Raw genomic sequence first — 26,261 nt, 5'->3', positions numbered from 1 at the left:
TGAACCCGGACATACCCATATTTTCACCCAGGCAGCCCCCCTGATACGCTCCTTTGCCCTACGCTAGACTTCAGCTCTGAACCCGGACAACCCCTTTAAAGGGGTTATCCAAAAATATTACTAATACTATGGAATTCATAGGGGATTTCAGATGAAGTATAATTGCAATATACATCCAGTAAGAGTATTATTAGGCTGTTTATTCTTCTGGTCCACCTTCTCCTGCATTCAGATGAACTAACATGCCCAGTAGTCCCCTGCTCCCTTCCTCCTCCAGTGCTGGTAGTGACCTCATAGTGACGTGGTCCGGACACCTTTCATTCATTCTAAATTCACAGACCTTTATACAGCTATATCTCTCTCTAGACAGCGGAGAAGGGAATTGTGGGGGGCTTTTCATATCATGTATCTCTGGGGCCATATGTGAGGGGCTATTCTCTAGGCAGCGGAGGAAGGGGTTATCAATAGCTAATTGCTATGCATCCTGGGAGATGCAGGTGCTTGATGAGCTGCTGCCCACCCACAGAAAAGAAAGAAAGTCCTTCAGATAAGTAAAGAATTTAAAAATAAGTTTATCAGATAAGCCCTTTAGGAAACCAGCTGTAACATTGGTATCCACTTTACTTAAAGGGGTGGTTAATGGCATTTATCATGTACAGAAAGCTAACACAAGGCACTTACTAATGTATAATAGAATAAAAATACTGGGCACTCTCAATATATGGAAACCATACAATTTATTATTAGTAATGCTGAAACACTAGAATATAACAATATATCGAAAATGCTAAGACGTTAGTGGCCTAAAATCGCATATATATTCGATGACCTAAAATCAGTGCATGAAAGATTCTAAACTTGTATAAACTCTACCTTAGTACAGACTATAAAATATATAATAAAATATAAAATGTAATATAAATAATCTGAGATGGTACAACATTAAACCTCCGTGATAGATAACACAGCAGTAGTCTTGAATTTGAATCTGTGTTTCTACTAGTGTCTTATACAGGTTCTCTGAACAATAGCATTATTCGCATCTCCTCCAACTCTTAGGTTGGACACGCCTTCTCATTCAAAGAGTTTTCTTTATTTTCATGACTATGAAGGCATCAAAACTATGAATAAACACATGTGGAATTATATACATAACAAACAAGTGTGAAACAACTGAAAATATGTCATATTCTAGGTTCTTCAAAGTAGCCACCTTTTGCTTTGATTACTGCTTTGCACACTCTTGGCATTCTCTTGATGAGCTTAAAGAGGTATTCCCCTGAAATGGTCTTCCAACAGTCTTGAAGGAGTTCCCAGAGATGCTTAGCACTTGTTGGCCCATTTGCCTTCACTCTGCGGTCCAGCTCACCCCAAACCATCTCGACTGGGTTCAGGTCCGGTGACTGTGGAGGCCAGGTCATCTGGCGTAGCACCCCATCACTCTCCTTCATGGTCAAATAGCCCTTACTTTCAAAGTTTTCCCAATTTTTCAGCTGACTGACCTTCATTTCTTAAAGTAATGATGGCCACTCGTTTTTCTTTACTTAGCTGCTTTTTTCTTGCCATAATACAAATTCTAACAGTCTATTCAGTAGGACTATCAGCTGTGTATCCACCTGACTTCTCCTCAACGCAACTGATGGTCCCAACCCCATTTATAAGGCAAGAAATCCCACTTATTAAACCTGACAGGGCACACCTGTGAAGTGAAAACCATTTCAGGGGACTACCTCTTGAAGCTCATCAAGAGAATGCCAAGAGTGTGCAAAGCAGTAATCAAAGCAAAAGGTGGCTACTTTGAAGAACCTAGAATATGACATATTCTCAGTTGTTTCACACTTGTTTTTTATGTTTATAATTCCACATGTGTTAATTCATAGTTTTGATGCCTTCAGTGGGAATCTACAATTTTCATAGTCATGAAAATAAAGAAAACTCTTTGAATGAGAAGGTGTGTCCAAACTTTTGGGCTGTACTGTACATTCATTTTTCTAACCCTAATATATGAATGTGATTAAATTTAGCTGGAACTTAGCATTCACTTGAATGGGTCTGCAAATCTGGAGATACTGAACGGAACACTACGGAAGCACTATGGAGTGCTTTCTGGGGTTCCGTTCCGTGCCTCCACACCACAAAAAGATAGAACTTGCTCTATCTTTTTGCGGAACGGACGGATCGCGGACCCGATCAAGTGAATGGGTCTGCGATCCCCATGCGGCTGCCCCAAGGACGATGCCCGTACATTGCGGACCGCAATTTACGGTCCACAGCACGGGCTTCACACGGTCGTGTGAACGAGCCCTTATACTGTGGATTTTCTCTGTAGATTTTACTCCTTGCAATGACTACATTCTGTAGCAAATCCATAACAAAAAAAAAGTACCCGCAGGGAGCAGTCACGTGGGACATTAAAAAGTAGCCGAAAAATCGACTGCAAATTCTGATTGAATCTGCAACAGAATTCGTGTGGTATTCGTTCAAAATCTGAATGAATCCGAGCTATATATGGATTTTGATGCAGATGTTGCTATGGATTTGCAGCAGATTTCATCCTATACAGTTCAAAGGGTGAAATCTATAGAAATCTGAGGTATAAATTTAAGATCTGCACTGCATGTCAATTTTCACGTGGATTATTATTATTTTTTTACATAAAGTGTGAATTTGTTTAAATTTCTTATCCTGCTACTGTGCAATGCTTCAGCGGAAAATTCACAGCTTATACACCCCATGTGGATGTATCCTTAGAGCTGGACCTCCTAAATAAATGCAGGCTCCGAAACAAGACCCTCTAAGTACAGAAACAGATTAGACCTCCCCAAACCAGATCCCTTAAACACAGGCTAATAAATACATTCAGACCCTACAGACCCCCTCAACTAATACCGTCCCCAGACCAGACCCCATTCACCTCTACAGCAGCTCACCCTCTGCTTTCTTGCTATTCTCTGTCCCGTTTGGATTGAGGACCTTCAGAGGTATCTGCAGAACATGCCACAAATCAGTTCTGCTGTGTTTTTTCACATAATTCTCGAGAAAAACTGTGGTAAAACCACAATTTGCACGAAGTCCTTGGACAGTTTAGGTGGTTGTGGGCCCTCTGGAAGCCTACATCAGGAGTGCACTGCTCTGATGAGTCGTCCATGATGAGTTCTTCTGCCCTCCGGCCATTTTATTGAAGTAGCCATGACTTTATGATAATGTGTTTTATGCTCGTTTACATACATACATCAGGGGGCACTTATTAAACAATGGAGCTGCTGCCTATAGCAACCTGTCAGGACATTGCCGTCATGTTCCAACTTGCTTTTGATAGTTGATGGCTACAAACTAGACTTTGTGGGTAACTTTTTGTTCTTCTTTGCATTTGCTTTATTTGAGCTGGTATGATGGATACTACATGGATATAATTTTCTCCACAGATGAGCAGCTTTGATTTTTCCCCTCGCTATTCTATCATCTCGTACGCCACAGAGGCAAAACCCATCATTGAGCTCTCTGACGATGACAGTACAGAGGCTTACAAGGTCATCGACAAGTTGAAAGAATTTGATTATTCAGGTGATGTAGTTCATGTGGCTTTCCCCATATTTTTATTAATGATATAATGGCACAGCTAACCACTACAAGACTACAAGTCCTTGAGGTTAAAACGTTTCTCCAGTTTTAGAAAATTCTTTTTATATAACCTATTAGGGAATTCTGGTGGGGTCCTCTGTTCAGGATCCTCATCTCTTCACTCTCTTCTCTTGACTAGGGGGAAGAGCAGATACATAAGGCGTCTCCTGCTCTGGAGGACCTAGCCTGTCTTACGCTCTACTGAAACTCATTAATGTGAATGGACATGGTGTAATGCTTATTTTCCCCAGCGGTGGCACTATAGGGAAACTAAACACTTACTGCTAGGCTTTCCCACAAAACACAGCTGATCACTGAGGGTTCTATCAGGAGGACACTTTGTAATCTTATTTGAAAAGGATCCTTCTAAAGGCGGGTTTACACGGGCCGATGGAGCAGCCTGTTGTCGGGAAGGAAGTGTTTCTTCCTGACAGTTGGCTGCTCACTCAGTGAAGGAGACCACTGCATATACATGGAGTGATCTCCTTCACAGTATGTATATACAGTATAGCAATCACTCGTTCTCATACAGATTCATTGTTTCTAGGCAGCAGATGGCTGTTTAGACTGCAATCTGCTGCCCAGAAACGATGATTGGTGGCGCCTGCACAAACGACAGGATAGAGAGATCGGCGTCACATTTCGTTATTCAGATTATCCGGAATGTGCGTTCGTAGGAGTGGTCATTCCTGATAATCTGGATGATTATTGGTTTGTCTAAATCCAAGGGCTATCACTGAAAAAAACTATAAAGTTAAAAAGTACAAAAATTACCTATCACAGAAGAAAATGACTTTTCATATAAAACTTTAACTTTTACTTCTAGATATTAAAATAATACCCCACAACATATAGAAGATATGATAACATACTGTGCCAAAATAGAGAAGGCAGAGCCTTACTTTGGACGTGTCCAGGATAAAACCATCCAAGTAAACAAAGATGCAACAACTTACAGTTTAGAGACCGACGGCTTGGATACTTGGCATACGAGAAGTGAGGTCAGGACAGGGGGGAATTTTTCCCTGATGTATCCCTAAATGCTACCCCTGCCTAAAGGCAGAGCACCTGCCCCAATAGGGGGGACCCCACCTCTCGGTGGCTAAGCCCTCGCTGTCACCTACTGCGACCCTGCCAGTGAATATGATGAATGCTTGTCCCGACGCGTTTCCCCAGTGTCATTCGAGCTGGTTCATCAGGGGACCAAAGGTAAGTAATCCAGTATTCCTAGGCATCAATGATAATAGCGGAATGATATAGGCATACTGGTGTAGTAAGGTGCACTCACCTAATGGTGAATCAGCCTTAAATAGCTTGAATTTGGCACTAATAGAACACCCCTCCTCCTCAGGCAACTAATCGCAAAGCCGGTGTTCCGTTATCTTTTGCTACCCGTGAAATTTTGTTACCCTCGTCACTTCCTGTTGCAACATAGCTGCACCGGAAGGTTTGGAAGGAGGTGTGTCTCGCTGCTCGCCACCAGAGTGGCTGAGAAGGAGGTCTGTCGGCGCAGGCGCACAACAACAGGGTAGGCAAATTTCACACTTAGAGTTGCTGTGAACGCGCCCAGGGTAGGAAAAAATTACAGCCACTGCGCATGCGTGCCGAGCAGTGGCCATAATTTTTACCTCCCCTAGGCGCGCATGCGCAGTGGCCCGTTATTTTTACCTACCCATGGCGCATTCACAGCAACTCTAAGTGTGAAACTTGCCTACCCAGTCGTTGTGCGCCTGCGCCGACACACCTCCTTCTCAGCCACCTCCTTCCAAACCTTCCGGTGCAGCTACGTCACAACAGGAAGTGACGAGGGTAGCAAAATTTCACGGGTAGCAAAAAATAACGGAACACCGGCACTAATAAATGCGCTACTTCCGGTCGGTGGAACGCACACGAAGAGCGTGGAACGCACATGTGATTCCAAAACCGGAAGTGCGTCAGTGCTTCCGCTGAAGATGCTTCCGGTGTATGGAACGCATCAGGGAGCGTACATAGGGACTAGGTGGAGTCATAGCAACAGTTAGAACAACTGAAGGCAAGTGGAATGGCATATTTAAAGGTATATGCCATTCATATTCTGGGCTAGGTGGAGATAAAGGCTTCAATGTAAGATTATACAAATAAATAAATTTTATGTGAGCACAAGGATGTCCCTTTTCTTAATAATGGGGTTATATTGGGGGATAGATATATAGCTGTGGGGACACGGAAATAATGTCCCACCCAGATCCCGATCAGAATTGATAACTATGTATATGAACCAATCTCGGTTCGATGTAAGGCAGATGATCCTAAGCTTCAAAAGAATTTAGTAAGCAGATCACCATAGAAACGGTTAGTCAGAAAAGAGGGAGAAAAAACACCTAGACAAAGCATCTAAATGAAATCTGCTCATTTAATCCCAGGGGATATACCGTTATAAGGCGATATATCCACTGAGCTTCCTTGCGGAGAATTCTATTAGGATACAGCTTTTAGGGATACATCAGGGAAAAGTTCCCCCCTGTCCTGACCTCACTTCTCGTATGCCAAGTATCCAAGCCCTCGGTCTCCAAACTGTAAGTTGTTGCATCTTTGTTTACTTGGATGGTTTTATCCTGGACACGTCCAAAGTAAGGCTCTGCCTTCTCTATTTTGGCACAGTATGTTATCATATCTTCTAAATGTTGTGGGGTATTATTTTAATATCTAGAAGTAAAAGTTAAGTTTTATATGAAAAGTCATTCTCTTCTGTGATAGGTTGTCTAAATCCACCTTAAAGGGATTCTGTCACCAAGTTTTAGGCTATAGAGATACGGACATGCACGGCTAGATCGCCACTAGCATGTCCGCAATATACCGGTCCTATAGGGCTGTGTGCTTTTATTTTCTTTAAAAAAGGATTTTAGAGATATGTAAATTAGTCTCTTAAGGTGACCAAGGGGCTGTACGAACCTTCCTGGTGCCCAGCCACGCCCGCCTGTAAAGGAGCCCAGCACCGCCTATGTCCTCCGAATCTCCTCCTTTCGTTATCGATAGATAGCCGTAATCTCCCGATGCGCGAGCTCGCGCATGCGCAGTTCCTTCCCTGAGGCTGATGCCAGCACAGGGAAGGAACACTATACCGGCACTATGCATCGCGTGATTACGGCTATCTAATGGTGACGAAAGGAGAAGATTCGGAGGACATAGGCGGTGCTGGGCTCCTTCACAGGCGGGGGCGTGGCTGGGCACCAGGAAGGTTCGTAAAGCCCCTTGGTCACCTTAAGAGACTAATTTACATATCTCTAAAATCCTTTTTTAAAGAAAATAAAAGCGCACAGCCCTATAGGACTGATATATTGCGGACATGCTAGCGGCGATCTAGCCGTGCATGTCCGCAGATCTATAACCTAAAACTTGGTGACAGAATCCCTTTAAGCCTTGAAACATTTAGATGAACCATATATTATGGAAACACCTGAAGACAGTCTATGGTACCTCTCTCTTTCCTCAACATTCAGTTTACTATTATTATTCATATATTATTATTTTTTTGCAGAACATGGAGATAAACAGGGAACGAATACTCGAGGAGCTCTGGCTAAAGTTTACGCAATGATGTCTCTGCAAAATGTGAGAGATCCAGAAAATTTCCTGAAAACTAAAAATGTTATCCTTCTGATCACAGACGGCAAGTATCAAATCATAGCTGGTCCTTCAGATTACTCCTCAAAATCTCCCTTGCCCTCACAAATACCATCTCAGCCTTGTTTCCTCTTCATTTCACAGCCAGTGCCCCATCAGATTCTCATATTGTCAGATCCTTTGGTGGGCAGGTCTGGCTCTGACAATATGATAGGTCCTAAATTTCCAGCAGAAAGCCTAATTTCGAGTTGTTGGATCCAATCACTTGCTAATAGGGTCTACTTTTTTGGGATGATTCACATATAACTTTGGATCTTATTGATGATGTTTCCTGTGTATGTGTAGTGTTAGCAAGATGGACAGAAGGTATGAAGGTGGGCCCTCAAAATCATGTTTTCTGAGGCCCCAAAAGACGTAGTCCAATACTTTTCTCATCTTCCTCCTCTAATTTGCAGCGAGTTCTTTATCCTTGCCCTGACAGCATTTGCCTTTCACCCACTTAGGAAAATACAATACGGGTGGAGACCCTACAGTGGAGGTGAAGAGGATCAGAGAAATTCTGGACATCAAGAAGGACAGTGAACGGGAAGATTATCTGGGTATGGAATATATGTGGTATATATATGTCCCCTCTCCTGAAATGTCTGTTTTATCAACTACTTGCATTCCCCATGTAATAAGAATTCTGGATCATCCATTCTTATGACTCTATGTTCTGCCATTCCTTTATGAACTTGCCGATTTCATTGGGTTCTGCTGTCCATCTAATGTGTAAGAGGCCTTCCGACTTAACCCTGATGGCTGATGTCAGGAGAGATAAGTATGGGGCATGTTGGATTTCAATACCTGAGCTTTTTGTGAGCAGGTAGATAAGAGGAAGCTGGTAGTGGCTTTCTTCCCTCTTCCATTCATTACATAAACAATGTGCAGCATGCTCCAGTGGGAGCCGGTGTAGAGGATGGGAGTGGTAGTGACCCTGATGTAGTGTTGTAGCATCATGGTGTCCTACCTCGGGTCATTGCTCCCTGGGGTCAGTTGCAGTGAAAGTTTTAGCACTAAATAATGAGGACAAAGTTGAATGCAGCAAAGTCCTTTCTACTAAGTGCAACGTAGAACTTGAAAATACATACAGTAGCAGCAGTCTTTGGTGCGATTCTTCTCTGGCACCAGCTGAGGAGGTATGGTGGCAGGTTGTATGGTTGCAGTTCTGCACTGAGATGTTGCTGGCCTAGTGGTTGTTTAGTGATGAGGGTGTCTTTAGCCGTATTCCCTCACCTCACAGTAGTGTCTGTAAGAGTGATGTCGCAGTTCACTCTACTGTCTGGGATCCCAAGGCTTCACCTGAGTTATTTCTTCAATTCTTGAGAGTGAGGTCTCAGGGAGCTCTCACTCTTGGGCAGGTAAGGGTTATCTGGATCCTGATTCTCAGAAGTGGTCCCTCAGTGTGGGTGCTCTATGAGCTGCTTACCTACTCTCCACCATTATTAGGACAGGACCCCTCTCCGCCTATCTCTTACTATAGACTGAACTAAATCTAGGCTTCCTCCTCCTGGCTGGAAGCTGAATGAGTCCACTGTCCCAGGAGGGGTGGAGCAGGTTAGTTAAGCCCTGCTACAGCCAGCCATTGCCATTGGACAAGATGGCAAAGTAACAGAGACATACAGTGTATACCATCACACAGAACTGCATATGAAATATATAAAATGTAGTTACCAAAGTACACAATAGTAATAACCCCAAGTCTGGGGTACTACACATGCATGTGTACAAGAGGATAGGGGGAGAGCTGTCGGCCAAATAAGAGTTATTACATGTCTATGGCCAGATTGAGGTTTACCTTGTGTAGTTTACTTCCACTTTTCTAGGATGTAGAGTGGCTGATATAAAGAAAAAATAAGTATATATACTGTATATATTGTGGGGTTTCGCTCAGGTAGATGGGGTAAGCGGGGGCAGTACAGAGGCAAAATACAAGTTCTTAACTCAAAACGTCAGTGTTTATTGACACTTGAGGCAATTGCACAAAACAGCAGTAACTTTGCAGTCTTGGTGTTAATTCACACACAATGGAAAGTTCATATAACACAAGTCACCTTGCTGGCAGTTCTGCCTCCAGTAGTCCCCAGCAGGCTTTAGGGGCCTGTTTCCCCAGCGTGCGGCTCTCAGCCCTCCAGCACGGCACAAAGCCTCAGATCCCAAAATCAGAGACATTTGGGCTGAGCCTATTTAAGGACAGCCAGGTGCTGCCAAAACCCGGACCGGCACTTAAACTACGGTCCAGTATTTGACCTCACCTGGCTGGAAACCAGCCCAGACGCACATACTGGGAGGAAAAAAACTGCCCTGCCAGACACAACCCCTCACTGTGTCACTATATATATATATATACATATATATATATATATATATATATATATATATATATATATTGTAAGGGATCGCTCTCTCACAGGGGGTGACAATCACAGGCTTCTCCTCTGACAACGGGGTTCAAGTCCAAGTGGTGCTTTATTTTGGCACTTCAGCACCAGCACAAACATAATGAAATAAACACCTGCCCGTCTAGGCACTAGCTAATACATAGGTCGTCTCTACCTCATCTATAGAGCGCAGTTCACACACGGTATCAGGTTCCAACACTGAGCAGGTCAGCTCACCAGGCACAGTCCCACACAGGGAAGAGATCCGGCTTCACACAGCCTCGCTGCCGCTCAGCCCTTCTGGCTGAGACCACACAGAGCCTCTGCAGGTCAATGTTTCCAAGTCCCCCCAGACTCATACACTGAGGCAGTGGCGTAGCTATTAGGGAAGCGACTGATTCGGGGCCTGAGGTCAGAAGGGGCCCCAGAGCAGTACTGAATGTTTCCATTAGATCTAGGGCTGCCCCTACTCACAGCTCCTGCACTTTATAGAAGCAGATGCCACTTACAGCCGCAGCGCTGGAGCTCCTCCCACTGAAGGTCCTTACTCAGAGAGGAGCAGATACAGTATAATTTTTTTGAATCAGATGTTTCTTTATTAACAGTTTTCAGTCAAATTTTATCACATTAACATGATATTTTTGTAGACCGCAGACATACATTATCTGTCATATATAATATATAGTATATACATTATATTACACATATCTACATAAGACATGGCAGAGATCCACATAGACACTCAGGTACCAAAGACATCTCCAATGTGAGTACAGATATTCTCCATAAACAGATAAACCCATAACCCCCCCCCCCCCCCAATCCCTTCAAGGCAGGACACATTTATAACAACCCTCCTTTATCAACACTCCCGGGGTGTCGGCACCACAATACTCCAATACTCCTGAATAAACCATCCACCATCATCAAATTCCAACCAGCGACATCTCATAAAACGTCACAATCCAGCATCTATCTTCCCATACAGCCATATTCCAATTCCAGGTAAACCACTCACCAACAAGCTTCTGTATATGCACCACACACCTGCTACCATCCAATATCCTATGTATCATCCATCCTCACTGCATTCACCTCGTCATAGAAAAAGTCCTTGTAAGCGCCAACCAGGAGCTACAGCACCCAGAATTATCAATCCAGCTGCCCCAGATTGCTTCAAATTTGGACAGACACTTCCTTTATTGATATACTCCTCTTTCTAAACGAACCAAGATACAGTATAATTGCCGTCTTCTCCTTCTACTATGGCTGTTCTCAGGCTGGGATCCGCAGTACTGGCACACCACCCGCCAGTACTGCTTTCTGTCTTCTATTGGCTGGCAGCTTACTATGACATCTGCTGCCAGCCAATAGCAGAACTTTATGGGATCATGCCCCACCCCCAGCATGAAGCTACTGTAGAGCAGGCTGGCTGCTCCTGCACACAGAGCTCTATGATGCCTGCCCCCCCCCCCTGTAATAGGTTACTGTTTAACCCCTCCACTGCTGTCCCTGGATGGCACAGAGGGGGGATGGCACCTACTTCTCCAGGCTGCCTGTGAGGACCAGATGTCAGCTGTCTACAGAAAAGGTAAGTGTCTGTGTGTAGAAATAGGTGTATAACTATGTTCATGTGTGTGTGTAGTGTGTGTGTGTGTGTATATACACTGCTCAAAAAAATAAAGGGAACACTTAAAAAACACAATGTAACTCCAAGTCAATCACACTTCTGTGAAATCAAACTGTCCACTTAAGAAGCAACACTGAGTGACAATCAATTTCACATGCTGTTGTGCAAATGGGACAGACAACAGGTGGAAATTATAGGCAATTAGCAAGACACCCCCAATAAAGGAGTGGTTCTGCAGGTGGTGACCTGACCACTTCTCAGTTCCTATGCTTCCTGGCTGATGTTTTGGTCACTTTTGAATGCTGGCGGTGCTTTCACTCTAGTGGTAGCATGAGACGGAGTCTACAACCCACACAAGTGGCTCAGGTAGTGCAGCTTATCCAGGATGGCACATCAATGCGAGCTGTGGCAAGAAGGTTTGCTGTGTCTGTCAGCGTAGGTTTCAGAGCATGGAGGCGCTACCAGGAGACAGGCCAGTACATCAGGAGATGTGGAGGAGGCCTTAGGAGGGCAACAACCCAGCAGCAGGACCGCTACCTCCGCCTTTGTGCAAGGAGGAACAGTAGGAGCACTGCCAGAGCCCTGCAAAATGACCTCCAGCAGGCCACAAATGTGCATGTGTCTGCTCAAACGGTCAGAAACAGACTCCATGAGGGTGATATGAGGGCCCGACGTCCACAGGTGGGGGTTGTGCTTACAGCCCAACACCGTGCAGGACGTTTGGCATTTGCCAGAAAACACCAAGATTGGCAAATTCGCCACTGGCGCCCTGTGCTCTTCACAGATGAAAGCAGGTTCACACTGAGCACATGTGACAGACGTGACAGAGTCTGGAGACACCGTGGAGAACGTTCTGCTGCCTGCAACATCCTCCAGCATGACCGGTTTGGCATTAGGTCAGTAATGGTGTGGGATGGCATTTCTTTGGAGGGCCGCACAGCCCTCCATGTGCTCGCCAGAGGTAGCCTGACTGCCATTAGGTACCGAGATGAGATCCTCAGACCCCTTGTGAGACCATATGCTGGTGCGGTTGGCCCTGGGTTCCTCCTAATGCAAGACAATGCTAGACCTCATGTGGCTGGAGTGTGTCAGCAGTTCCTGCAAGACGAAGGCATTGATGCAATGGACTGGCCCGCCCGTTCCCCAGACCTGAATCCAATTGAGCACATCTGGGACATCACGTCTTGCTCTATCCACCAACGTCACGTTGCACCACAGACTGTCCAGGAGTTGGCAGATGCTTTAGTCCAGGTCTGGGAGGAGATCCCTCAGGAGACCGTCCGCCACCTCATCAGGAGCATGCACAGGCGTTGTAGGGAGGTCATACAGGCACGTGGAGGCCACACACACTACTGAGCCTCATTTTGACATGTTTTAAGGACATTACATCAAAGTTGGATCAGCCTGTAGTGTGTTTTTCCACTTTAATTTTGAGGGTGACTCCAAATCCAGACCTCCATGGGTTAAAAAATTTGATTTCCATTTTTTTTTTTTGTGTGATTTTGTTGTCAGCACATTCAACTATGTAAAGAACAAAGTATTTCAGAAGAATATTTAATTAATTCAGATCTAGGATGTGTTATTTTTGTGTTCCCTTTATTTTTTTGAGCAGTGTATATATATATATATATACAGTACAGACCAAAAGTTTGGACACACCTTCTCATTCAAAGAGTTTTCTTTATTTTCATGACTATGAAGGCATCAAAACTATGAATTAACACATGTGGAATTATATACATAACAAACAAGTGTGAAACAACTGAAAATATGTCATATTCTAGGTTCTTCAAAGTAGCCACCTTTTGCTTTGATTACTGCTTTGCACACTCTTGGCATTCTCTTGATGAGCTTCAAGAGGTAGTCCCCTGAAATGGTCTTCCAACAGTCTTGAAGGAGTTCACAGAGATGCTTAGCACTTGTTGACCCTTTTGCCTTCACTCTGCGGTCCAGCTCACCCCAAACCATCTCGACTGGGTTCAGGTCCGGTGACTGTGGAGGCCAGGTCATCTGGCGCAGCACCCCATCACTCTCCTTCATGGTCAAATAGCCCTTACTTTCAAAGTTTTCCCAATTTTTCGGCTGACTGACTGACCTTCATTTCTTAAAGTAATGATGGCCACTCGTTTTTCTTTACTTAGCTGCTTTTTTCTTGCCATAATACAAATTCTAACAGTCTATTCAGTAGGACTATCAGCTGTGTATCCACCTGACTTCTCCTCAATGCAACTGATGGTCCCAACCCCATTTATAAGGCAAGAAATTCCACTTATTAAACCTGACAGGGCACACCTGTGAAGTGAAAACCATTTCAGGGGACTACCTCTTAAAGCTCATCAAGAGAATGCCAAGAGTGTGCAAAGCAGTGATCAAAGCAAAAGGTGGCTACTTTGAAGAACCTAGAATATGACATATTTTCAGTTGTTTCACACTTGTTTGTTATGTATATAATTCCACATGTGTTAATTCATAGTTTTGATGCCTTCATAGTCATGAAAATAAAGAAAACTCTTTGAATGAGAAGGTATGTCAAAACTTTTGGTCTGTACTGTATATATATGTGTGTGATGAGCTCATGTATAAGTGCATCCATGTATGTGGTGACTGTGTATGAGTGCGTCCATGTATGTGGTGAGTGCTTGTATAAGTGCGGCCATGTATGTGGTGAGTGCATGTATGAGTGCGTCCATGTATGTGGTGAGTGCAGTACGTGTATGAGTGCGTCCATGTATGTGGTGAGCGCGTGTACGAGTGCGTCCATGTATGTGGTGAGCGCTTGTATGAGTGCATCCATGTATGTGGTGAGCGCATGTATGTGGTGAGTGCCCCGGGCTAGCATCACATCACTCCCAGCTGATCGCTGTGTCCGGGTCTGAGAAAGGCTTGTACCCGGGTCAGGATTACAAACCCGGACTGTCCGGGTCATTCCCGTACGAAAGTTAGGGATATTTGGCTTTTGGGGGAAATTTATGGAAAACTTAGTTCACGTTACAGTGATATTATATCATGAAAGTAGGGCATTTAAGTAGAAGCAGCAATGGTGATTTCCTCATCTCAAACTATTTATTGAAACAAAAGCCAAAACCAGTGCAGGGTATACACCCACAAAAAATTTCAGTGTCTCAAAAACTTGCCACGTGGCCTTAAGCATCAATTACAGCTTGACAAAGATGTCTCATGCTGTTCACAAGTTGACTTATTGTCTGCTGAAGCATGGCATCTCACTCTTCTTGAAGGGTGGCCCTCAGGTCAATGAGGTTCTGGGGTACAGACTTATGAACATCTACACAGTGACTCAGCTGATCCCGTAAGTTTCCAATGGGATTCAGGTCTGGAGAATGTACAGGCCACTCTAATTGAGGTCCCCCAGTCTCCAGCAGCTGTACCCTAATGATGCGACCTCGATGAGCTGGTGCATTGTCCTCGCTGAAGATGAAATTAGGCCTGTATTGTTCATGCAGAGGCACAATCACTGGATTAATGATGTTACTCAAGTACTATGGGACAAAGTGCAGGGCAGTTCTGTATTGACTACAAACACCTGCCCACACTGTAACACCACCACCACCAATCAGCATTTCTGTCACTATTTTATGCTGCCCTCAGTGAGGTCAGCATAAAGTTAATAACAGGTTCCCTTTAAGATCCTTGTTAGAGAACAGCAAGTTCTACAAAAAATACTAAAACATTGAACAGTTGAAATTTCATCCTGAAATTTCACCCACAAGCCAAATATCCCAAACTTTTTGCGAATAGTGTATATGTACTGTATGTATTTATGTACTATATACAGTGAGGAACAGAAGTATTTGAACACCCTGCGATTTTGCAAGTTCTCCCACTTAGAAATCATGGAGGGGTCTGAAATTCACATTGTAGGTGCATTCCCACTCTGAGAGACAGAATAAAAAAAAAATCAGATTGTATGATTTTTAAATAATTTATTTGTCTTGCACTGCTGAACATAAGTATTTGAACACCTGAGAAAATCTGTGTTAGGCCTCATGCACACGACCGTTGTGTGCATCCGTGGCCGTTGTGCCGTTTTCCGTTTTTTTTCACGGACCCATTGACTTTCAATGGTTCTGTGGAAAAATCGGAAAATGCACCGTTTTGCAGCCGAGACCGTCATCCGTGTATCCTGTCCGTCAAAAAAATATGACCTGTCCTATTTTTTTGACGGACAACGGTTCACGGACCCATTCAAGTCAATGGGTCCGTGAAAGAACACGGATGCACACAAGATTGGCATCCGTGTCCGTGATCCGTGGCCGTAGGTTACTTTTTATACAGACGGATCCGAAGATCCGTCTGCATAAAAGCTTTTTCATAGCTGAGTTTTCACTTCCTGAAAACTCAGAACCGACAGTATATTCTAACACAGAGGCGTCCCCATGGTGATGGGGACGCTTCAGGTTAGAATATACTAGAAGAACTGTGTACATGACTGCCCCCTGCTGCCTGGCAGGTGCTGCCAGGCAGCAGGGGGCAGCCCCCCCCCCTGTAGTTAACACATTGGTGGCCAGTGGGCCCCCCCTGTAGTTAACACATTGGTGGCCAGTGCGGCCGGCCCCCCCCTCCCTCCCCTGTAGTTAACTCGTTGGTGGCCAGTGGGCCCCCCTCCCTCCCCTGTAGTTAACTCGTTGGTGGCCAGTGGGCCCCCTCCCTCCCCTGTAGATAACTCGTTGGTGGCCAGTGCGGCCGGCCCCCCTCCCTCCCCTGTAGTTAACTCGTTGGTGGCCAGTGGGCCCTCTCCCCTCCCTCCCCCTCCTAATTAAAATCTCCCCCCCTATCATTGGTGGCAGCGGAGAGTACCGATCGGAGTCCCAGTTTAATAGCTGGGGCTCTGATCGGTAACCATGGCAACCAGGACGATACTGCTGTCCCGGTTGCCATGGCTACTTAGCAATTTGTAGAACCATTATACTTACCTGCGAGCTGCTATCTCTGCGTCCGGCCGGGAGCTCCTCCTACTGGTAAGTGACAGGTCTGTGCGGCGCATTGCTTAATGACCTGTCACTTACCAGTAGGAGGAGCACCCGGCCGGACGCAGAGATCGCAGCTCGCAGGTAAGTATAATGGTTCTACAAATTGCTAAGTAACCATGGCAACCGGGACAGCAGTAACGAGTTAAGTACAGGGGAGGGAGGGGGGCCCACTGGCCACCAACGAGTTAACTACAGGGGAGGGAGGGGGGCCCACTGGCCACCAATGAGTTAACTACAGGGGAGGAAGGGGGGCCGGCCGCACTGGCCACCAATGTGTTAACTACAGGGGGGGGGGCTGCCCCCTGCTGCCTGGCAGCACCTGCCAGGCAGCAGGGGGCAGTCATGTACACAGTTATTTTAGTATATTCTAACCTGAAGCGTCCCCATCACCATGGGAACGCCTCTGTGTTAGAATATACTGTCGGATTTTAGTTTCACGATGTAACTCAAATTCGACGGTATATTCTAACATAGAGGCGTTCCCATGGTGATGGGGACGCTTCAAGTTAAAATATACCATCGGATTGGAGAAAACTCCGATCCTATGGTATATTAACTCCTGACTTTACATTGAAAGTCAATGGGGGACAGATCCGTTTGAAATTGCACCATATTGTGTGAACGTCAAACGGATCCGTCCCCATTGACTTGCATTGTAATTCAGGACGGATCCGTTTGGCTCCGCGGACACCAAAACGACTTTTTTTTCATGTCCGTGGATCCTCCAAAAATCAAGGAAGACCCACGGACGAAAAAACGGTCACGGATCACGGAAAAACGGAACCCGTTTTTGCGGACCGCAAAAAAATACGGTCGTGTGCATGAGGCCTTAATATTTGGTACAGAAGCCTTTGTTTGCAATTACAGAGGTCAAACGTTTCCTGTAGTTCTTGACCAGGTTTGCACGCACTGCAACAGGGATTTTGTCCCACTTCTCCACACAGATCTCCTCTAGATCTGCCAGGTTTCGGGGTTTCAGAGTTTCAGCTCCCTCCAAAGATGTTAGGCTAGGCCACTCCAGAACCTTGATATGCTTCTTACGGAGCCACTCCTTGGTTATCCTGGCTGTGTGCTTCGGGTCGTTGTTATGTTGGAAGTAGTGTTGATCACGAATATTCGAATTTCAAATTTTTATCGCGAATATAGGTACTTTGAAAATTCGCAAATATTTCGAATATAGTGATATATATTCGTAATTTCGAATATTAGTTTTTTTTTTAAATCAGTACACATGATCCCTCCCTGCTTCTAGCTTGTGGGCCAATGAGAAGGCTGCAGTATATTTGACTTTAGGAGTAGTGTTTGCAAATTTTTGTAATGCAAACTTTTATTGAGAATTTTTCAACTTACAACTATTAGACAAAGACGATTATAGCACTATATTAGCTAAATTGCTCTATATTAGTTTTTTTTTCGAATATTCGCTATATTGCTATATATTCTTGTTTTAGAATATTACGAATATTCGAAAAAACAAAGTTATAGCAATATAGCGAATATTCGACAAAAATAAAACGAATATAGAGCAATTTAGCTAATATAGTGCTATAATCTTCTTTGTCTAATAGTTGTAAGTTGAAAAATTCGCAATAAAAATTTGTATATTACACGATCATTACCTTGCTGATTTTTTGAGTAAAAAAAATCGTATAATATAACGAATATTCTACAAAATATTTGCGAAATATCGCGAATTCGAATATGACCCCTGCCGCTCATCACTAGTTGGAAGACCCAGCCATGACCCATCTTCAATGCTCTGACTGAGGGATGGAGGTTGTTGCTCAAAATCACAATAAATGGCCCCATTCATCCTCTCCTTAATACAGTGCAGTCGTCCTGTCCCCTTCGCAGAAAAGCTCCCCCAAAGCATGATGTTACCACCCCCATGCTTCACAGTAGGGCTGGTGTTCTTGGGATGCAACTCATCCTTCTTTTTTCCTCCAAACACGACGAGTGAAGTTTAGACCAAAAAGTTCTACTTTGGTCTCATCTGACCACATGACTTTCTCACATGCCTCCTCTGGATCATAAATGGGGAGGAAAATACACAGGACTCAATCCTATATATATAGAGGTCATATATTTGTATTCAGCCTATATTTTATGTATATTTTTAGGGGATATATTTAGGTTAAATAAAGTGTCTATCGTTGCTTTTTCAAGTGAGCCCTTTTGAGTGTTTCCCTTCAGGGACCCTTTGGACCCGGGATATAAATTCTTAAAGTTCAAATAGCCTGCGGCTAATGGATTCCCGTTTAAGGTCTGATATAAAATATAACGTTTACTTCATATTTTTTTAAAAATATACGGGAAGACAGAAAAGAGAAAAGTGTCTTAAAATTAAAGTGCTCTTGTGCTTGGTACTGTAGCAATAAGGTGTTTTATTTATTGACAATTCCTGCTTTTGTTTGAAGTCTCTTTCCTTGGAGTGCCTACTACTCTATCCTTAGGGATAAGTTTCTTATCTATTTTCCTACTCCGGTTTAGTAAAAATGTGACGAGATGGCTGCTCTCTGTCAGCCCTACACCAGAGTAACTAGAGTGTCTATTACTCTATCCCTTTGTTTCTCTTAATGGATTGAGTGTTAACTACACCTTGCTGTTTGTATCGGCTTGCCCAGTGTCTGCAGCGCACCGGGAGCCGAACACAAAGCACAACCGCACTGTTTAAAACCTAACTTGCAGCTCCCCCAGTGGAGCATAAAGACCCCCATTTGCACTAAATTGGAAGCGGTGGAGCGACTTGGCTCCTGCTCATTGTTCAGGAGAATGTCGTCCTCTGTATCCTCCCCCCAGCCACGGACAACACCAGAGATCCCAGAAAAGTTTAAAGCCTGCTCTTCTTGCTCCTCCTGCTCCTCCTCCCCCCAGCACCATTGTCCTCTGACTCCTCTTCAGACTCCTGCTGACTTGTCTCAGATGGAGTAGCCCCCCCCCTCGGAATTCATTCAGCATTGCGACTTCCTCATCTTCCTCCTCCTGCTCCTCGACGGCTTGATCAATGACACAGCGCAATGCACGCTCCAGAAAGAAGGCGTAAGGTACGATGTCACTGATGGCGCCCTGGCTGCGACTGACCAGTTTGGTGATCTCATCAAATGGCTGCAGAAGTCGGCATGTGTCGCGCATGAGCAGCCACTGGCGCAGTGAATAAAAACCAAGCTCCCAGAACCTGTCCTACTGCAGAGTTCGTACAGGTAGTCATTAACGGCATGTTTCTGCTGGAGCAGACTATCAAGCATATACAAGGTGGAGTTCCAGCGCATCGGGAAGTAACAAATCAGACGTGCAAGTGGTTTCGCTGCTGAACGTCTTGCCGTGTAAGATTTTCTAAAATGGCCAGAGATTTTCTTGGCCTGCCGCAAAACGTCCTGGTCCCCGGGGTATTTGGCAACGAATCGCTGCACGACTAAGTTCAGGACGTTGCCATTCACAGCACATATGTCATTTTGCCCTGTTTCAGCGCGCTCAGCAGATTGGCACTGTTGTCGCACACCACTTTACCAACTGTCAAATTGAGCGGGTTTAGCCACTGATCGGCCTGTGACCGCAAAGCTGAAAGCAGTGCAGGACCGGTGTGGCTCTTGGCTTCCAGGCACAACAGCCGCAGCACAGCATGGCAACGTCTCACATGGCACATTAGAGCTTGGGGGGTGCAGCGGTAGAGGCGATAGCAGTGGAAACGGAGGAGTCGGCCGAGGAGGAGACGGAGGATGGAGTAGGAGGAGGAGAAGAAGAGGCAGACCTGCATGCATTCTGGGCGATAACACCAAATCCACACGGGTGCCACGGGTTGAATTTTTGACAGCTGTCAGAAGGTTTACCCAGTGGTCAGTAAAAGTTATGTACCTTCCCTGCCTGTGTTTACTAGACCATGTGTCTGTGGTCAGATGTATCTTGGCACCGACACTGTGTGCCAGAGATACATTCACTTGCCGCTGAAAATGGACATATTTCTCCAGGATGCCCTTCTGGGAGAAATATTTTCTTTCCGGGGACCTTCCATTGCAGTGTGCCAATGGCCACTAATTTTCTAAAGGCCTCGGAGTCCACCAGTTTATATGGCAGTAGTTGGCGGGCTAGCAGTTCCGACAAGCCAGCGGTCAGCCGTTGGGCAAGAGGGTTATCCGGCGCAATCAACTTTTTACGTTCGAACATTTGGGCCACGGAATCCTGCCTTTTGCCAGATGAACGCAACAACGGCACAGTGGAGTGGAGGACAAATGGGAGGAGAGAGGAGAAGAGGCAGGACATGGAGCGCCAGGAGTGTGGCTTTGTGGGTTCTGATGGTATTGCTCCCAATGGTCTCGGTGATGGGAAGCCAGGTGCCTTCTTAAGGTGGTCATCCCTAGTTGAGTGTTGGGCTTACCTGGACTTATGCGTTGACAGCACAGGCTGCAGATGGCAACACTACTGTCAGCAGCCCGACACGTTAAAAAAAGTCCACACTACGGAGCCATGTGCCGGCGTCCTGGGAGCGCCAGATGTGACCGTACATGGTGGATGGCTCGCTCCAGATACATTTGCAATCTGCTTTTTGCCTCATGTGCACTGCCAGTTCTGTATTTCCTCCTTTTCCTCCCTATCTGCTGCACTATCTCTCCCTCTGAACTCCCCTCCTCTTCCTCTCTTGTGGCACCCACGTGACATCCATTGACACGTCATCATCGTCACCTTCACCACCACTGACATTATTGATCTCAGAGTAGGCAGCAACAGCGGGGACCTCCGTCCTTGGGCTGACCTGGGTACTGTCGTCAGACTGCTGGGTGGCGGTCGTTGCTACCTCCTCTTCCTGATCCGATGCCAAGAATAGCTGTGCATCGGTAAGGTCTTGGAATGGATGGGAAAATAATTCCTCTGACTCGAGTGGAGGGGATATGGTGGTGGTGGTGGTGTCTTTGGGGGGTGCACACAGCAGAGAGGGAGGAGGGTGCAGATACAGAGAATGAGGAGGGTGTAGAAGCGGAAGGCTGAGTGAGCCACTCAACCAACTCTGGTGCGTCCTTTGACGTAATCGCACGCACCTTCTCCAACTTCCCACTTAGGCTCCGGCCTGGTGCACCTGCCCGACCCCTACCACCCCTGCGGAATGGCCGGCCTCTTCCTCTGCCTGTCATTTTCAAAATGACACTGTGACAAAGTCCCTATAGAAGAGCAGTATTTGTGTAAGCAGGTATATGGAACCCCTTAATGAATTTTTACAGGAAGCAGGTATATCAAACCCCTCAATCAGTTATTTTTAGTTCCAATTCCATTTGTCCCTCTGTATAGCTGCGGTATCTCAGCAGAACCGCACACAACTGCTGCACAATGCAAATGCACTATATGGAAATTATATTCTAGGTATATAACACCACCACCTCAATCAGTTTTTTTGATGGGCAACTGGTATATCACACCAGTTGAAATTAGTTGTTCCAATAGCGTTTGACCCTCTATAGAGCTGCGGTATCTCATCAGAACCGCACACAACTGCTTCACAATAAAAATGCACTATAATATACTTTCTATGTTAGAAAGTATATTATAAGTATATCACACCCCTCAGTAAGTCGCACCTATCGATAGCACACCTATACAAGTCCTTAAAAGGACTTTTGTGGCCCTATTAACTAGCGTTTGGTGTCCCTTACAGCCAGTCCCTGCTCCACACAGCAACCTCTCCTTACACTGGCAAAAGACTGAATGTAAAATGGCGACCAGATCAGGTTTATTTATAAGGTAGGGGGTGTGTCCATGTGCTGAAACATCTCAATTGGCTGTCCTGTACCACCTGATGGATGTGTCATGGGTCAAAGTTCTGCACAATAGAAAAGAATGTGGCGCCAGCGGACATCGCCATATATTCACCCGTTCGGTGAACTGCGAACGAGCAAAGTTTCCTGCGAAATGACCGCCGGGCAAACCGCAAGGCCATCTTTGTTCTTACACTGCTGCACAGCAGTCAGGCTATAATTAAGGGTGGTCAACACTTGAAGTGCATAGGCTATTGCGGAGTCTCTTAGGCATCTTCAATACAGCTGAAACAGGTTTTTACCAATCCTGTCGGATCTCTTGCCTTTATCTGACTAGAACTTTTATTACTTAACAATATATATATATATATATGTAATGTTACATTAAAGGGGTATTCCCATCTTATTGATCATGTTTTATTCAATTCTATACCCCCCAGTGAGAGTTTCTCTAAATATATTGTATTTTCAAAATCCTTTGGTTTTCTCGTAAAAATGAAAAATCCAATTCTATTGTTTTCATTCACTGCCCATGGATACGGCCACCGATCGCCGGCCGCATCCATGGGCCGCGCATGCACAGAGCTTATCCTGGTGATCCAGTGGCCGGGCTCTCTTACTTACAGTGAGCGCGCACTTTGGGTGGCCGTGCATGTGCTGATCAATTTTCCTTCGTGCCGAGTCTACAATAGAACCGCGCATGCGCGGCTCCAACGCAGCACAAATGAAGATAGTCCTGCGCAGGCACGGCCGCCCGAGCAGTTCAGACGAGTCCGGACAGCGTTGGAGAGCCAGCGGAGTACTGGGACCCTACTTCATAAGGGGTGAGTACTATTTTTACATGCACCACCAATTCCACCAACGATTGGGGGCTGATGGAGGCACTTTGGGGGCTGATGAGGCATTGGGGGGCTGATGAGGCATTGGGGGGCTGTTTGAGGCATTTGGGGTCTGATAGAGGCATATAGGGGTCTGTTTGAGGCATATGGGGGCTGTTTGAGGCATATGGGGGCTGTTTGAGGCATATGGGGGCTGTTTGAGGCATATGGGGGGCTGTTTGAGGCACATGGGTGCTGTTTGAGGCATTTGGGGGCTGATGGAGGCATATGGGGGGCTGTTTGAGGCATATGGGGGGCTGTTTGAGGCATATGGAGGCATATGGGGGCTGTTTGAGGCATATGGGGGCTGTTTGAGGCATATGGGGGGGGGCTGATGGATGTAGAAGAGCTAAATATGCTGCTGTTCAGCCATAGTTCTAGTGGGGAAGGGAATAGACAGATGTAGCAGAGCTGTATATTTGGCGGGTCAGCATCAATGCTGGTGGAAGAGAGAAACAGATGTAGCAGAGCTGAATATGAAGCTTTTCAGACACAGTGCTAGTGGGGGAGTAGAATAAAGATGAGCAGGGCCGTATAGGAAGCCATTCAGGCAAAGTGATGTTAGGGGACTGGAGAAGACACATGTAGCTGAGCTGTATATGCATCTATAAAGATACATAGTGTAAGGTTTATACACAACTAGAGTACAGCTGTAATGGAAACAAATCTGCATCAGTGCTGGTGGGGGTTGGTCAAGCTTTTGAGCTAATGTATAATATGGAATTATAGTTTTTGATGCACAGAATGGGTTTGTAAAAGATCAGACGGAGATTTTTTGTGTAAAACTGTGCAGAACAGCCAGGTGTTACTGTACACTGAGGTCACTTCACATGGCTCTCTGATGATTCCACCAGCAGGCGGAGGGGCCTCACAGACACTGCAGGCTGCCAGATTGATGAGTCATACTCTTCACATGAACTAGCGCAAGGACTGAGTTCTCAGTGTGATGTCATAAGGAGGTGTGGCCGGCCTTCACTCAAACTGCCTAAGCCCGTCCAGCCTTAGCAGCAGAAAACCAGGAAGTGAACAGCTAGCTGGCAGCAATTGAGGATGAAGTAGCAAGATGGGAATACCCCTTTAATAAAATATGTTCTCAGTTTTCTACGACAGTTAACATGATCCCACATTCAATCTCTTTTCTGCCACTTACAGATATCTATGTCTTTGGTCTGGGTAAAGAGATAAGCCATGATGAAATCAATGATATTGCATCCAAGAAAAGTAGTCAGAAGCATGCCTTCATTATGGAAACAGTAGACGATATGAAGAATGCCTTTGAGGAAATGATAGGTAGGTAAACTTAGATTTATTCCTTGCCTATTGTTGCGATGTGATGCCTTGCTCCGGCTAGTGTCGAGCTGCAGGAAGCCCGGGCTACATGTCTGTGGTCTGGAATGGGCCTGTGATCTGCACCTCTGTATGCCGATGTGGGAAAGACAAAAGCATAGTGATGGCTATTCGGGGGGTGCCATGTAAACCTCAATGGCGATGGCCACGGGCATGTACCTCTCCCTTATATGCCTGTGGGGATATATAAATATACTTTAGTGGGGTTTGAGTCTCGTGGGTAGAATGGTTTTGTTATAAAGTATGTCTCTTCTTACACTTTACTTTTAGACAGTGCAGGAACTCTTCATATGTGTGGACTTGCCAAAGAACCATCTAAAAATGAAAAAGTGGACGTGAAGTATCCCTGGATTGCTAAAATTATCATCACTGTAAGTGGCAATCACCTATCTCTTAAGAAGTAAATGCACCATTTTGTACTTCATAACTTAAGTGCATTTCTGCTAAGTGTGTCAAAACCATACAGTTCTGATCAGTGGATGTGGAACCACTGTGTCCATCAACCAGTTTGACTTTGGGCTAAATCTAAGGGCTTCATGCTGGCAGTACCTTGGTATTCACCCTTTAACTTTGCTGCAGGAGAGCCACTATGTCTCTGCTTCCTGGAGTAGTCCTGGTGTGGTTGAAAGCTAACCCACAGGGATCAGAGACACAGGTGCAGAGCACCGAGGGATCAGGCCAAACTTGTAGTCAGTAACAGACCAAGATTAGTGCAGGCAGAGTACGTGCTAATATGTGAAACAAGACCAAGGTCAGGTCTGCCAGCAGAGGGTCACTATGGTAAACAGGCAAAGGTTGGGTCAGATAGTGGAGGATCAGAATCCGGTAAGCAGGCAGAGGTCAGTACACAGGCAGACAACAGAAACAAACAATGTAGTAAGCTACTTTATTGCTCAGGCAGAGAATAAAACAGTACAGCATATATAGCAGAAGCTGATTAGAAATTAGAAACAGCTATGCAGCTACCCATAGCTATTGAATGTGTATGGCAGACTATAGACATACAACACAAGAGAGGTAGTGTCATATAGTGATAGATCGGCAAGAATGGCATAAATGTACACAGTCCAAAAGATGCAGAACTACATTATATAAAAAAAACATAGATCAACAGAAAACAAGGAAACCTCTGTCTGGTGGCAGTAAACTGTCAGAGAGACACAATTATCTAGCTAAGTGTCTCAAACTAGGTTTCAGGAACCCCTGGAGTTCCTTCATGGAGTGTAAGTGATTCTCCAAAATTATAATCGGTAATGGTAGATGACCTCGTCATTGGAAGCCACAGACAGCAGAAGGCTGTATAGGGACCTCAAACACTCATCTCTCTGACAATCCACCAGTAAGAGTGAGCTATGAAATTCACTAACTCAATCCCCTATGTAAAATGTAATAGGCAGCATGAAGCTGTTGGCTGAATTAAATGGTTTTAGAAAGTCCACAACCATCATAAAAGTATAAATGGACAGTTTCAGTAAGTTGTCAGAAATCCTCAAATGCCAAAAAGCGGCAGACTGAAGTTGTCAGCAATCTATAACCATCTAGCGCAAAAAACGTGAGGTTGAATTGCATCCGCGAACTGTCGGAAAGTCACATAGAATCAGAAAACTGTATATTAACAGTATCAGCATGCCATAGTCTTCTAATGCCAGGCAGCAGCACATAAAGTGACAATAAGTTGCCAGAAATCCATATACTGAACATCCATTTAATAACATTTCAGTCCAATTAGCCACATTTATTAAAACTCTGTTTTTCATAATTCCTGATATATCATCCTAGCACACATTCCTTCTCTTCGGTCTCTTCAGATCACTACTATATTTCGAGAATAATACAAGAGACAAGTATTTATTTCAGCTTTTATTTCTCTTATCAAATTCCCAGTGGCTCAGAGGTTTACATACAACAAGTTGACTGTGCCTTTAAATAGCTTGGAAACTTCTAGAAAACAATGTCATGGATTTAGAAGCTTTCCATAAGATTGCTACTTTGTTTGACATTGTTGGAAAAATCATAAGAAATCAGCCAAGATA

The 26,261-nt window shown here is 45.0% G+C and overlaps 1 protein-coding gene across 1 annotated transcript in view; it reads left to right on the top strand.

Moving 5' to 3' along the window:
- The window catches only part of LOC120978196 (complement factor B-like), a 61,797-nt gene that overhangs the window by 18,363 nt on the left and 17,173 nt on the right, over positions 1–26,261 (top strand). The window contains exons 7-11 of the mRNA XM_040406418.1: positions 3,426–3,564; positions 7,139–7,270; positions 7,728–7,823; positions 24,034–24,171; positions 24,499–24,599. Coding sequence (XP_040262352.1) covers positions 3,426–3,564; positions 7,139–7,270; positions 7,728–7,823; positions 24,034–24,171; positions 24,499–24,599 — 606 coding nt within the window. The remainder of the gene's footprint in view (positions 1–3,425; positions 3,565–7,138; positions 7,271–7,727; positions 7,824–24,033; positions 24,172–24,498; positions 24,600–26,261) is intronic.

Source organism: Bufo bufo, chromosome 8, assembly GCF_905171765.1.
Source record: "Bufo bufo chromosome 8, aBufBuf1.1, whole genome shotgun sequence".
Classification (NCBI taxonomy): domain Eukaryota; kingdom Metazoa; phylum Chordata; class Amphibia; order Anura; family Bufonidae; genus Bufo; species Bufo bufo.
This window is presented reverse-complemented; position numbering and strand designations above follow the sequence as displayed.